Source organism: Mustela nivalis (genome assembly GCF_964662115.1).
Source record: "Mustela nivalis genome assembly, chromosome: 7".
Taxonomy (NCBI): Eukaryota; Metazoa; Chordata; class Mammalia; order Carnivora; family Mustelidae; genus Mustela; species Mustela nivalis.
Genome location: NC_139026.1, coordinates 130177854 through 130192978, shown reverse-complemented (window position 1 = coordinate 130192978; position 15125 = coordinate 130177854). Strand labels below are relative to the sequence as shown.

Sequence of the window (15125 nt, the reverse complement as noted above, 5' to 3'; positions counted from 1 at the left end):
ATGCTAGGCTTTTCTCATAGTAAATAAGAATCAAGAGAGACAACAGGAACTGACCATTTACTATTTTATCTATGGTGATAAGCACTAACTCTGTTAACTTTCTAAAAACACCTCTTTTGGGACGCCTGGGTGGCTCAGTTGGTTAAGCAGCTGCCTTCGGCTCAGGTCATGATCCCAGCATCCTGGGATCGAGTGAGTCCCACATCGGGCTCCTTGCTCCGCAGGGAGCCTGCTTCTCCCTCTGACTCTGCCTTCCACTCTGTCTGCCTGTGCTCACTTTCGCTCGCGCTCTCTGACAAATAAATTTAAAAATAAATAAATAAATAAATAAATAAATAAAAACACCTCTTTTGGGGCACCTGGGTGGCTCACTGGGTTAAGCCTCTGCCTTGGGTTCAGGTCATGATCTCAGAGTCCTGGGATTGAGCCCAACTCTCGGTGGGGAGCCTGCTTCCCCCTCTCTTTCTGCCTGCCTCTCTGTGTCCATGCATGTGTTCCTGCTCTCGCTGTCTCTTTCTCTGTCAAATAAATAAATAAAAACTTTTTAGGGGCGCCTGGGTGGCTCAGTAGGTTAAAGCCTCTGCCTTCAGCTCGGGTCATGGTCCCAGGGTCCTGGGATCGAGCCCCACATCGGGCTCTCTGCTTGGCAGGGAGCCTGCTTCCCTGCCTCTCTGCCTGTTTGTGATCTCTATCAAATAAATAAATAAAATCTTTAAAAAGAAAATAAAAAAATAAAGTATACAAGCTTTTAATTATATATATGAAATTTTAAAACTGCAATTGTCTTCTTGCACTCAGAAATCAAAGATATGTAAATCTGAAAACAATTTTTAATTATGTAGATAAAGGTTAATCTCCAGTACCAGAAATAAAAAAGAAAAGCTGAGGTTCCTGGGTGGCTCAGTGGGTTAAAGCCTCTGCCTTTGGCTCAGGTCATGACCCCAGGGTCCTAGGATTGAGCTCCGCATCGGGTTCTCTGCTCAGCGGGGAGCCTGCTTCCTCCTCTCTCTGCCTGCCTCTCTGCCTACTTGTGATCTCTGTCTGTCAAATGAATAAATAAAATGTTTAAAAAAAACAAGAAAGAAAGAAAATAAAAGCTAAAAAAATGAGTATTAGTTGAAGCCAACGCAGTAAATGAAGATACCTGACCTATTATATACCTCAGAGACTGGAATTGACTATGACACTAGCACAGACCCTAGACACACACACACACACAAAAGAAGTTCTAACTGGGTTCCCTGCACAAGGACAAGAACTGCTAAAGGCCTATTAAACAACCAAAGGGGAATGAATCTATCATAGAAAAACGGCCTAGGGGGCACCTGGGTTAAAGCCTCTGCCTTTGGCTCAGGTCATGATCCCAGGTCGTGGGTACAAGCCCACATCGGGCTCTCTGCTCGGCAGGGAGCCTGCTTCCTCCTCTCTCTCTCTGCCTGCCTCTCTGCCTACTTGTGATCTCTGTCAAATAAATAAGTAAAATCTTGGGGCACCTGGGTGGCTCAGTGGGTTAAAAACCTCTGCCCTCAGGTCATGATCCCCGGGGTCCTAGGTTCGAGCCCCATGTTGGGCTCTCTGCTCTGCAGGGAGTCGGCTTCCTCCTCTCTTTCTCTGCTTGCCTCTCTGCCTACTTGTGATCTCTGTCTGTCAAATAAATAAATAAAATCTTAAAAATAAATAAGTAAAATCTTTAAAAAAAAAAAAAGAAAGAAAGAAAAAAGAAAAACAGGGCCTAGACTGGTAAGACTAGAGAAGGTGCACTGAAGTGAGATGCTGGTTCTGAACATCAGTAGAGGGGTCACTCTAGAAAAACCAGAAACTCAGTTGATGCTGAGAGTGTGTGGTACCCAAAAATCCATTATCTAAAGGATACCAGATTCCAGTCAAGAAACAATGTTAAAAAATTACTCTGGAGCAGTGAACCCCAGTAGGCAAACTCTGACAGAGTCTGGTTACCAACCCCAAAACCATTCTACAGTTCTTCCGTCCTAACAAAATGCCCATTTTATTCAGTTCTTCAACTGACCCATATTTTGAAGTCTAACAACGAAAAGCCAACAAAATTAAGCAAAATGTATTGACTGGGACTTCAGGAAAACAAGAAAAGAAGTCAGCTGGGAAGAAAATCACTTTTTAACTTTACCATCCCCCTCTTCTACCTGGAACTTCTTTCTGCAGGTCACAATGACTACAGTTCTAGCTGCCATGCTCTGACTATGGGCCACCCCTGAAAATGAAAACCATATGCTAAGGTTGGCATAGTAGGAGTGCAAATAAAGCCTGGTCCCTAATGATATCACAGAGTTGTCAAAAAAGGCTTTAAAAAGCCTTCTGAGCTCCTTTTAAATTAAAGAATTCATAAATCTGTAAATTCCTGATTTGCAGAAGCTACTGTAATCTCGTCTTTGTTAGGGGCCAAACATGGTTCTTCAAAGACAGCAATGCATAAACTCCCCACAGTTACATCTTTACTGTGCTCCTAGCAGAAAAGGAATCCACAGAAGACAGCAACTCCTGAGAATTAGTTCACAACCAAAAATTACAAAGTATATGAAGATCCCTACACCACCATACTTAACAAACAAAACAAAGAATTCTAAAATCTCTGAGTAGTATTAAAATTAGTTATTTTTAGGGGTGCCTGGGTGACTCAGTGGTTAAGCCTCTGCCTTCAGCTCAGGTCATGATCCCAGGGTCCTGGGATCCAGCCCTGCATCAGGCTCTCTGCTCAGCGGGGAGCCTGCTTCCTCCTACCCTTTCTCTGCCTGCCTCTCTGCCTACTTGTGATCTCTGTCAAATAAATAAAATCTTAAAAATAGTAAATAAACAAACAAAATTAAAAAATAAAATAAGTTGTTTTTAGTAAGCTCTATGACCAATGTGGAACTTGAACTCATGACTGTGAGATCAAGAACTGCATGCTCCACCAAGTGACCCCAACCAGGTGTCCCCAAAATAAATTACGTTTTTAAATGTTCAAATAATAAAGGAATATCATCCATAAAGCAACAACAGCAAAATATTATGGAAAAAAAGGCAGGGCACCTGGGTGGCTCATTCATTAAGCATCTGCCTTCAGCTTAGGTCATGATCCCTTGGTCCTGGTATTGAGCCCCGCATGGGGCTCTCTGCTCGGCGGGAAGCCTGCTTCTCCCTCTCCCAATCCCCCTGCTTGTGTCTCCCTCTGTCAAATAAATAACATCTTTAAAATAAAAAAAGGCAAAATGAAAAATACAATACATATTGTAGACATGATTCACTCAGAAAAGAAATTCACTGACTGGGTTAACAATAAGCATAAATCTCAAGACAGAACTAAAGAGATTATCCATAATGGAGAGATAAAAATGAGAGAGAGAAAATATGAAAAAGAAATTAAAGAGAAAATATGAAAGAGAAATTAAAAGACACAAAGAGGGGCCCCTGAGTAGCTTAGTCCATTAAGTATTTGCATTCAGCTCAAGTCCTGATCCCAGCATCCAAGGATGGAGCCTAAAGTCAGGTTCCCTGCTCAGCAGGAGTCTGCTTCTCCCTCTCCCTGCTCTTGCGTGTGCACGAAGTCTCTCTCATTCACTCTCCCTCTCAAATAAATAAAATCTTTTTTTAATTTAAAAAATAATATAAGATATGAAGAAAATAACAAGAATCCAAAGCACATACCTAGGTAATAATTCCAGAAAAAAATTAAATGCGGTGACACTTGAAGAGAAGAAAATTTTCCAAGATGAAAAAAAAAAAAAAAACTGAGTCCACAGAATGAAAAAGCCAATCAACTCTGAAGCAGGATAAGCACTATGTCAACAGATTCTCTATTTATCACAATTAGATACCAGAAGACAAACTAGAATAAAATCTTTACTTACAGAAAAACAACAATGACTCTAGAACTCAAACTAGCATAGAAGAGAGCAAAATAATAATATTCTTAGACACAAAAAGACAAACATAGCTTGCTTACTACTTACTAGATAAACACTGGAGGGGACCCTAGAACTGTGTAAAAATTTTAAAAAAGGAAATGACCCATAAAGCAGCAAGGTAAAAAACTGAGTTGAACAAAATTTTATTCATGTTAATAATAACTGGCAGCTAACTGGCAGCACTGGCTAGCTGCTGCGGCCCAGCATCACAAATATACTGCATATCACTAGTCTGGGAAAAAATCAAAATAGAGGGTTTGAAATATGCATTCTACTGAATACATACTGCTTTCACACCACTGTAAAGTCAAAAAATCCTAAGTCAGGGGGCCATCTGTTCTATATGACCTCACTTAGATAAGGAATCTCAAAGAACCAGTGTCATAGAAACAGAAAATAGAGTGACGGATGCGAAAGGCAGGGGATGATGGGTCGGGAAAGGGCATGAGGTGGTCTATCAAAAGGTAAAAAACCTTCCACTTATACACTAAGCTCTGGGAATGGAATATATAGCATGGTGACTATAATTAATAATACTGTATTGTGTATATGAAAGCTATTAAGAGTAAATCTTTTTAAAGTTCTGTGTACATGTGTTTTTAAGTAAGCTTTATACCTAACATGGGGATTAAACTCACAACCCTGAGATTAAGAGTCCTATACTCTACCAACTGAGCCAACCAGATGCCCTAAGAGTGAATCTTTAAAGTTCTAATCAAAAGAAAAGAAAACTACAGGGGCGCTTGGGTGGCTCAGTTAGTTAAGCATCTGCCTTTGGCACAGGTCATGATCCCACAGTCCTGAGATCAAGCCCCGCATTGGGGTCCCTGCTCAGGGGGTAGCCTGGTTCTCCCTCTCCCTCTCTCCCTCCTCCCCATGCACGCAAACAACCCAGCCCTGTTCCTGCTCTCTCTAGCTCTCGCTCACTCTCTGAAATTAATAAAATCTTTAAAAAAAAAAAAAAAAGAAGTTTGTAACTACGTGCGAATGGATGTTAACTAATCTTTTAGTAATCATATTGCAATATACATATACACATACATATATATATAATCAAATCATTACACTGTATACCTTAAATACCTATATTATACCTATACAATGTTATAGATCAATTATATCCCAATGAAACTGAAAAGAACTAGAGAAATGGTCCCAACAGGGGCGCCTGGGTGGCTCAGGCATTAAGCATCTGCCTTCAGCTTGGGTCATGATTGCAGAATCCTGGGATGGAGCCCCACATCCAACTCCGTGCTCCATAGGAAAGCCTGCTTCTCCCTCTCCCACTCCTCCTGCTTGTGTTCCCTCTCTCATTCTCTCTCTCTCTTTCTCTCTGTCAAATAAATAAATAAATCTTTAAAAAAGAAAAAAAAGAAATGGTCCCTACAGATACCAAAAAGGTAACTCAGACTGGGGAGAGTACAAAAAGTATTTCAACTTCATTTTTTTATTTATTATTTTAAAAAGGCAAGATTTGGGGCAAATATGAAAAATCTACCTTAGTTCATTCTGGATAGGGAATATTTATTTTATGTCCTATAGTCATACTTATTTATGACATACATATTAACGTAATTTTACTTAATAAAATTAAATATAAATACACAATACAGTTAAGTATATAGTTCAGATGGTTTTACACATTTATAGTAACTTTTTTGCATTATGTATTTTCATTAAGCCAAAATTAAAAAATAAAATGTGGAGGAGCCTGGTGGCTCAGTCAGTTAAGCATCTGCCTTCAGCTCAGGTCATGATCCCAGGAGGTCCTGGGATCAAGCCCCACACTGGGCTCCTTCATTGGTGGGGAGCCTGCTTCTCCCTCTCCCTCTGTCTGCCACTCCCCCTTGCTTGTGGTCGCTCTCTCTGTCAAATAAAATCTTTTAAAAAAAAATGTGCAACCCTAGGTCAATCCCTAAAATCTTGATTCACATTCCACTAGCAGTTCTTCCCCAACAATGTTAAGAAGCCAGGAAGAACTCTAATAAAAAGAGGCAGAACAGTAGGAAAAAGTTACATCTCACCTCCTGTAGAAACAGTCTTTTCATCTAGAGCTAGAGTAGCAAAACCTAAATAATGCAAATTATTTTTTTTTTAAGATTTTATTTATTTATTTGACAGAGAGATCACCAGTAGGAAGAGAGGCAGGCAGAGAGAGAGGAAGGGAAGCAGGCTCCCCACTGAGAGCCCCATGTGGGGCTCGAACCCAGGACCCTGAGAACATGACCTGAGCCGAAGGCAGAGGCTTAACCCACTTAACACACTTAAGCCACCCAGGCGTCCCAATAATGCAAATTCTTAATGGACTTTTGGCCATTTTATTTTGTTGCACAATCCACTTTCACAATGTTTTCAAAGTAGAATGTTTAAAATCTAACATATCCTCTTTAATCCCATTAAAAGTATGTAAATGTTATAAATGTATGTATAAATGTATAAATGTTATATAAACATTTCCAGTAAGTCTCTTCAGCCCAAGATAATTAAGAACAAATACCCATTAAATACAAAATAGTCATCAGAGGTTTAACCTCTAACCACCCGAGTGTGATTTATGTTAAGATAAATCAAAAATCGGGGCGCCTGGGAGGCTCAGTGGGTTAAGCCGCTGCCTTCGGCTCAGGTCATGATCTCAGGGTCCTGGGATCGAGTCCCACATCGGGCTCTCTGCTCAGCAGGGAGCCTGCTTCCTCCTCTCTCTCTGCCTGCCTCTCTGCCTACTTGTGATCTCTCTCTGTCAAATAAATACATAAAATCTTTAAAAAAAAAAAAAAGATAAATCAAAAATGTTCAGCTTGGGGCACCTGGGTGGCTCAGATGGTTAAGCATCTGCCTTTGGTTCAGGTCATGATCCCCAGGTCCAAGTCTCATAGCAGGCTCCCTGCTCAGCAGGGAGTCTGCTTCTCTCTCTCCCTCTGCCTCTCTCCCTGCTTGTGCACACTCTCCCTCTCCTTCAAATGAATAAATAAAGTCCTTTAAAAAAAAACCTCCAGCAAAAATACATGTTCACTTGAGGTAAATAAAGCAATCTTACTGCTGTTACTTTTTTTTTTTTTTAGGATTTTATTTATTTATTTGACAAAGCAGAAGAGCACAAGGAGGGGGAGCAGCAGAGAGAAGAGGAGAAGCAGGCATACTCTCCAGCAGGGAACCTGACGCACAGCTTGATCCCAGGACCCTGGGATCATGACCGCAGTCTAATGCAGACACAACCTGGTGCCCCATCAGGTACTTTTTCTGAAAAATGAGTGCCAACCTACAAAGAGTCTCCCCTAAAAACCAACAAAATACGGAGTGCCTGGGTGGCTCAGTGGGTTAAGCCTCTGCCTTCAGCTCCGGTCATGATCTCAGGGTCCTGGGATCAGGGCCTGCATTGGGCTCTCTGCTCTGCGGGGAGCCTGCTTCTGCCTCTCTGCCTACTTGTGATCTCTGTCAAATAAATAAATAAAATTTAAAAAAAAAATTCAATCTCTAACTTTTACTCTCCTCTTTCCTCACTTGTTCAATATGCAGTCTAATCCTACAATCTCTACTCTGTTCAGTACCTATAATGGAGAGTTCTGCCCAAAGGAACTACAACTGCGGTCTCAGAAACTTTTCTCAGTTCTTCAGTATCCTTATAGCAATGTCACTATCAACTATTCCTTCCTGAGAAACCAACTCTTACTACTGCAGGCTCTCCTCTCCTGACAGTTTATTTTCCATGCTTCGTAACTTGTTCTCTTACTCTCCCCAAGTGTGGATATTTACCATAGCTGGCTTCATTTTTCTTTTCTCTAACAACAACAAAAAAATAATGTCATTTGGTTCCCAGTCTTCCTTCTATGCAGCTCCAACTCTCTAACTTGATTCCATTACTTCAATTCTAAATTTCCACTGAAAAACCCTAGCATCATCAAAACCAACAGGCCCAATTTTAGTATATGTGCTGCTGAAGCGAGCACAAAAACAAACATGCCCAGAACAGAACTTCCTTCATTCATCAGACTTGCTGTCCTTTCTCTATTACCATTACTCTATGACTATTAATGATAAACCTTGATACTAAAAACCATCTCTGATTATTCCCTTCCTTTAACCAATATCCATTTCTGTCATTTCACCCTTCAAAACGCTCCCTCCCTTCCTTCTACTCACATTTTTAGTGTAATATCATCCTAAGTCTTTCGGTTTTTAATCTCCCCCTTCAAATCCATTCTATATACTCCAAACTAATTGTCTGAAATTAGAACTTTATTATTCTGCCAAGGTACTATCAGCTCATAAATCCCTTCTCTGAGAAGTGAGCTATCCCAAACCCAAAGACATCTCTCTGTGTCTAAGCAACCCTATTACCTAGCCATGACTCGCTGGTCCAGCGCTAGGCACCTTATCCAAGTCAACCCAGTTTTGTTTTTTTTTTTTTTTACCCAAAGGAACATGAGACTCAGCATGAGATTTAGTCTCTTGAAACTGGAAACAGAAAATATTAGGAGCTGAAGTATAGTCACTTTCACCATAGGAGGCAATACAGAACATGATGGCTGAGAGCTTAATCACAGCCCAGCCTCCAACTAGATATGCATTTCTCTTAAACCATGATGTCTTTATCCATAAAATGAGAACAACAAAATACCTCAAGGTTTGATAAGATGATTAAACCAGATAATTTTCACAGAACATTTAACATAGAATCTGACAGTAAACAGCCTATAGCAGAGAAAACCTGCAGAAAGGAAAAGAATAAAGCAGACACACAAAAGCAGAAATAAGATTAAGACTAATTCAATTCTTGGGGTACCTGGCTGACTCAGTCAGTAGAGCAACTGACTCCTCATCTCTGGGTCATGAGCTCAACCCCCACCTTGGCATAGAAATTACTTTTAAAAAAAACAAAGTAATAATTACCAAAAGGGAAGGATTTACTTTAAAAAAAAAAAAAAAAAAGACTAATTTGGGGCACCTGCGTGGTTCAGTTAAGGGTCTAGCTCTTGGTTTCAGCTCAGTTCATGATGTCATGGGTTGAGGGACAGAGCCCTCAGCTGGCTTCTCGCTCAGTGGGCAGTCTGCTTGAAAGATTCTCTTCCTAGGCTCCTAAGTGGCTCAGTTACTTAAGCTACTGCCTTTCGCTCAGGTCATGACCCTGGAGTCCCAGGATGAGTCCTGCATTGGGCTCCCAGCTCAGTGGGGAGTCTGCTGACCCTCCCCCGCCATGCTCTCTCTCTCTCTCTCATTCTCTCTCAAAATAAATAAATAAAATCTTTTTTTTTTTTTAAGATTTTATTTATTTATTTGACAGACAGAGATCACAAGTAGGCAGAGAGGCAGGCAGAGAGGAGGAAGGAGACTCCCTGCCAAGCAGAGAGCCCGATGTGGGGCTCGATCCCAAGACCCTGGGATCATGACCTGAGCCGAAGGCGAGGCTTTAACCCACTGAGCCACCCAGGCGCCCCAATAAATAAAATCTTTTTAAAATAAAAAAATTAAAAACATAAAATGCCCTTTTTCTGCTTATTTGGGCTTAAAATCAGTTTTTGTTTCTCACCAAGGACCTTCTCTTTTATAACTACATTATAGGAAATTAAAGTTGCACCTCTTCTTTAAAACCTCAAATAGCCCCCACATCCTAAGAAATAAAGCCAAAATAAAATGTATTCTTCAGTATTTGTAAGTTAACTACTACCTCAATTCACCTTGGTATCTTGACCATATCCTCAGAAAAAATAAAGGAATTAAAAACGGGCAACAAGAGGCATTTACGGCAAATAATACTGGCTTCCTACCATTCTCCATTCACAGACCTCTTTATCTGACCTCTTCATATCCACCTTCTTATTTTCTCATCTTTCTCTGGCTTTGCTTGAATCTCCTGTGCCATCCCTTGGAACAGCCTCACCTTACAATTAGTGTTTACTAATGAATTAAAGAATAACTTCTTTGGCTTGGTGACCCAACTCCAAAACCATAACATGCTACAAAGAGGAAAAAAACAAAAAGAAGACCTATGTATACATCAAGTCCTAAGATTTATGAGTTCATCTTCTTCTTACTATTTCCCATTATCGTAATGCCAGTATAGCTGTAATTCTGCTACAGTGCATTCTCACACACAAATGAAACATATGAACAGAATACTGCTCTGAGATGCCTGAGTGGCTCAGTTAGTTAAGCAACTGCCTTCAGTTCAAGTTAGGATCCTGGAGTCCCAGGATCAAGTTCTATACTGGGCTCCCTGCTCAGTGGGGAGTCTGTTTCTCCTTCTGACCCGCCCCCCTTCTCTCTCTCAAATAAATAAGTAAAATCTTTTAAAAAAAAGAATACTGCTCTGAGTCTCACAATCCTAGACAGGCTACTTAGCCACTATTTCTGATCAAAAACTGCCTAGACAAAAACAAAAGCTTCCATGCTACCATGTAAACGGAAGTTGAAATGTTTGTTTTCTACCTCTGTCAAATCCTCTAGTCAATACCAAAAAGAAGGAACTACCATATTGCAAATGGCAATACTTTTATATGATTAATGAAGATCAAATCTATTTCTCCCTGATATTTCCAAAACGTCAACTGGAAAAAAAAAAAAACACTTTGAGCCAAAAAGAATAAACATACCACCCTCATGACTACAAGAAGTTTACAAGTGTTCAGAAAGAAGATACCCAACCAAGTAAAAAAGGAAAATTTTTATGTTGCTTTGCCAAAGACTGAATGTCTGAAAACACTGAGCATTCAAAGTTAAAACTATACACATGCAGATACAGTAAAAAGAATACAGTGGTTAAACTCTTGTGTTTTTTTATTAAACAGAACCTAGCAGAATTATCACCTTAACTTCCTTATGTTCTATCGCCAATTTAACCCTTCAACAGCAGACAGAGCTAAAGCCCAAATATGACTTTATGTTTTATACATTCAAAGTATCCCCCAACATATACTTATGTGGTTCAATTTGTTTTTCACAGTTTATAAAACTGGTTTAAAACTGTTAAGTCAATATTTGGCCCAAATTCAATATTTGAACAAAAGACCGAAAACCCTTCAAACTGAAACGTAAGTGTGTGGCATCCTAAGCTACTCATTTAAGAATTTTAATGTTTCTGATAAACAGTTCTTACCACTCTGGCTGCTCTCTCCTGAGATTCACATTTCCTGCAAAACCATGGTCCAGTGGGTACTTGAACAATGCCATAGCAAGCTATTGGGAAATAAAAGATTTTAAAACATATTAACATTTTTTATATTATGGAAAATAAATACTCTTTCAAAGCCCTCTAAAATAATTACCTCTCAGACTATTCACATAAAAATGCCCATTTTTCAAAGAATGAAAACATATTATTTACCACATATGTTATCACCTAATAAAAACTGCATGACATTTTGGAGTTTAAGATTTTATTTATATATTTGAGAGACAGATTAAAAGAGACAGCACAAGTAGTGGGAAGAGGGCTAAACAGGCTCCCCACTGAGCATGGAGCCCAACATGGGGCTCAATCCCAGGACCCTGAGATCATGACCTGAACCAAAGGCAGATGTTTAACCGACTGAGCCACCCAGACCCTCCTGTATGACTTTTTTTTTTTTTTTTTGTCAGAGAGAGTGAGCACAGGCAGACAGAGGCAGAGGGAGAAGCAGGCTTCCTGCTGAGCAAGGAGCCCGACGTGGGACTCGATCCCAGGACGCTGGGATCATGACCTGAGCCGAAGGCAGCCGCTTAACCAACTGAGCCACCCAGGCGTCCCCTGTATGACATTTTAATAGAAACATTAAAAGACCAGCCTTTTGTTATTTTAGATAAGCATAACCATTACAAATTATACTTAATATTTTATGATAATGAGAATATTAAGTAAAATTTAACACAAAGATTTTTTACAAAGAATAACTCAGAAAGAAATTCATTCATTCCTATATCCTGCAATTTAAAGAGCAAGCATTTTAGAGATGTCTAATGAAAATATTTCCAAATCACCTGTCAAAATAAGCACCAAATATTGCAGAAAAGAAAATGAAATGTATTGTTAAACATGACATGCTTCCATTTGTATAAATTGTCCAGAATAAGCAACTCAATAGACGGAAATGTACACTGGTTGCCTAGAATTGGGAGAATTGAGAAGAAATGGAGAGTAACTGTTAATGGGTCCAAGGTTTCTTGTTAGGTTGATGAAAATGTACTAAAACTGGGGTGCCGGGGGTGGAAGGGATGGGGTGGTTGGGTGACAGATATGGGAAGGGTATATGTTGGAGTGAGTGCTGCGTATTGTGTAAGACTTATGAATCACAGACCTGTACCTCTGAAACAAAAATTTTAAAAAATAAAATAAAATTGGGGTGCCTGAATGGTTCAGTCAGTTAAGAGTTCGACTCTTGATTTAGGCTCAGGTCATGATTTCGGAATTGTGAGAATGAGTCCGGCCACCTGCTGAGTGCTGGGCATGGAATCTGCTTAGGATTGATTCTCTCTCCCCCTCTGTAGCCCTCTAACCTTCCTCTTAAAAGAAAATAAAGAGAAAAAGAAAAAAAAATGTTCTACAACTGTGCGGTAACTAAATGTAAACTCTGTGAGTGTACTAAAACCAGTGGACTGTGCACTTTTAGTGGATGAATTGTATGGTATGTGATCACATTTCAATAAGACCATTATTTTAAAAAGTTTATTTCTAAACTAAATTTCTAGAAATACAATGTGAATATTCCAAAAAGTGATTTTAGTAGATCTAAATTTCATTCTAGTTTAAGAAACTTGATATTTAACTAACTCAAAGTTGCAATTTTCCCAAAAACCTAGAACACTAATAACCAACTGCTGTTTTTGGATGAGCTTCCTCTGAGAAAGCTTGCAATATTTTAAATACTGGAAAGTACTAAAAGAATACAAAATCAGCACAAATTTTTCAAACTCCAAAAGCTAAACTTGTAATTCCTCTTAAAATGTGTAAACATGTCAGTGTAAAAATGTCCTAACAGGCAAGAAACACTGCATCAATGTCCAAAAACTTTTCTATTAACCCAGAAGTACTACTTGTAGTCAAAAAAACTTGAAGCTTAAAGGAATGTTATCTATAGTAGGACATGACATTACCTATTCCAACTTGATAATTCAGAATCCAATTCCTAAGAAATACCTCCACAAACACCAATGAACACTGTGATGGAAACGCTAATATATCAGCCCTAAAACCTTAAAAATCAATATCAACATTGTTTTCACTCCTTAAAAGAAGGAAGGTGTGCAACTTTGATGTTTGTCTAAATACAAAGGAGGATAACTGCACTCTGGTATTTAATTCACTATCTCTTAAATATCCCTTACCTATTCTGAGATTTCATTCTAGAAGGAATGCACTTTAAGCCCCTTATGTTTAGGCTTTCTCTCATTCAATAGTATCCTTTCCAATACACTACTAAATATTTGCATCACTCAATGCCAAATTCAGAAATGGGAAGCAGGGCAGGTTGGTGAGTAACAGAACGAATAGAAGAGACACCCAAAAATTATGTAGGTTGTTTCCTTACCACATGTAATAAATAAAGTCCGAAATTTTAATGGGCAGAAAACTCTCTTACTAGTGTCCTCGGCTTTTTTGTAATATCCAAAAAACTCACCGAATGGAAACACCCAGAAATAAGCTAAGAAGCTCCCCAAGTCACTGGCCGCACCACTACCTCCTCTTCTCTTCAGTCACTTAAGCTGCGGAAGTGGCCAGATGCAGCCTCAACAGCCTCATCCACCAGCGCAGGGCAGCTGAGCCAAGCCACTCCTGCAGCAGCACGACCGCGGCAGCGGAAGGCCACCGTCTTCTCCGCACGACGCTCCCAGTCCGCAGCAGCAGGGTCTCCGCCAGAAAGCTTGGGGTGCAGCAGCGGCGCCTCCCCTCCCTAATCTAAAGCGCCCAGGCAACCCCCTTGCCTCCGCGACCCGCCCCGGCGCAGCGAGTGGCATTCCCGAGCCTGACTCCATGCCACAGGAAGTCTCCAGACACACTGCGGCAGACGGGAGCAGCCAGAGAAGGGGGAGGGGCTTCCGATTCCAAAACCAAACCCACGGCCACCGCGACTCCACCAAGGGGCGCACACCCACCCCCGCCGCCCCCGGAGCGCAGGCCGCGGACCTGCAGCACCCCCCTCTACGCTCCCCCCCGCCAACCACCGCCCTCGTTAAGTCTCCAGCTCCGGCTCCAGGGGCAGGCGGCGGCCAAATGACACTTGAGAGAGTGAGCGCAGAATCACATGACAGTCCAGGCCACACGCACTTTCTCCCACATGCACAGCCCACACCCCCTCCGCCCCGCCGCGGACCCTCCGAGTCAATCCCGGGCCGCGGAACGGGGCGGGGGCGGGGGCGGGGCGGGGCGGGGGGAGGGGCGGCAGGGGAACTGGCAGTTGCTGCCAAGGTGGGGGAAGCGGTGACGGTTGGGAGAAGGCCGGGTTCGGCCCGGCGGGCGGTTGGGTGTTTACCTTGATGCACCGCGACGCTGCAGCCGTGCCCGTCGCAATAAACCAGCGGGTTCTCGGCCCAGCCTCTCTCGTCTGAGCAAACGCAACAGCCTCCAATCATCTCCTTCATACTATGGGAGACCTCGTCCTCCAGTGACACGGGCCGGTCGCTAGAGACCATCTAAGAGGGAGTTGGGGGGACCATTAAAAAACACATGCAAGCCAATTAGTGCTTCCCCCCGCAGAGCCACCCGCACCCCCGCTCCCTTCCCTACGTCCCCGGCCCCCGCCCGCCGCTCGGCCGCTCGCTCACTCGGGCTTTGCCGCTCAGTCACTCACGTTCCGCACAGGAGTCAGGAGCCATGTCCTTGCTGACTCCCCCCACCTCCCCTCCACCGCCTCCTCCGCCTCCTCCTCCTCCTGGTCTTCTTTCCTCCCCACCTCCACCCGGCCGCTAACGCTGGAGCCCGGAGAGGGCACACATAATCAAGTAGGCCTCCGCACAGGCGCACTGGGGGGGCTCCCGCTGGGCCAGGGGCAGCCAGGGAGGGGAAGGGGGCTGCGCTTCCTCCTCCGAGCGTCACTCGGCGTGCGCGCCCGCCCTGCGGCCGGCGTGAGGGAGAAGGCCCGGGAGAAGCAAGGCCTGCGTGCGCGCCGCCGCGTCCGGCCCGCAGCCCGGGCCTACCTCCCGGCCCTTTCCCCTCCCCCGCGCCGCTCGCTACCGCCGAGGTGTGCTAGGGGGTGGGGGTGAGTGAAGCCGGCGGCGCGCTGAGGCCGGAACAAGCCT

General features: G+C 42.4%; 1 protein-coding gene across 24 annotated transcripts in view; it reads right to left on the bottom strand.

The window, feature by feature from the left end:
- Positions 1 to 15125, bottom strand: part of MLLT10 (MLLT10 histone lysine methyltransferase DOT1L cofactor) — a 236449-nt gene extending 221324 nt beyond the window's left edge. For 7 of the 24 annotated variants that reach the window (XM_082742092.1, XM_082742114.1, XM_082742116.1 and 4 more), the window contains exons 1-3: positions 14678 to 15125; positions 14360 to 14519; positions 11011 to 11090 (exon numbers count right to left, since the gene is read on the bottom strand). In XM_082742092.1, the coding sequence (XP_082598218.1) occupies positions 11011 to 11090; positions 14360 to 14519 (240 nt within the window). In that variant the 5' untranslated portion in view covers positions 14678 to 15125. Of the gene's footprint in view, positions 1 to 11010; positions 11091 to 14359; positions 14520 to 14651 lie in introns of all 24 variants that reach the window. The other 17 variants (XM_082742103.1, XM_082742100.1, XM_082742117.1 and 14 more) reach the window with 5 other exon arrangements.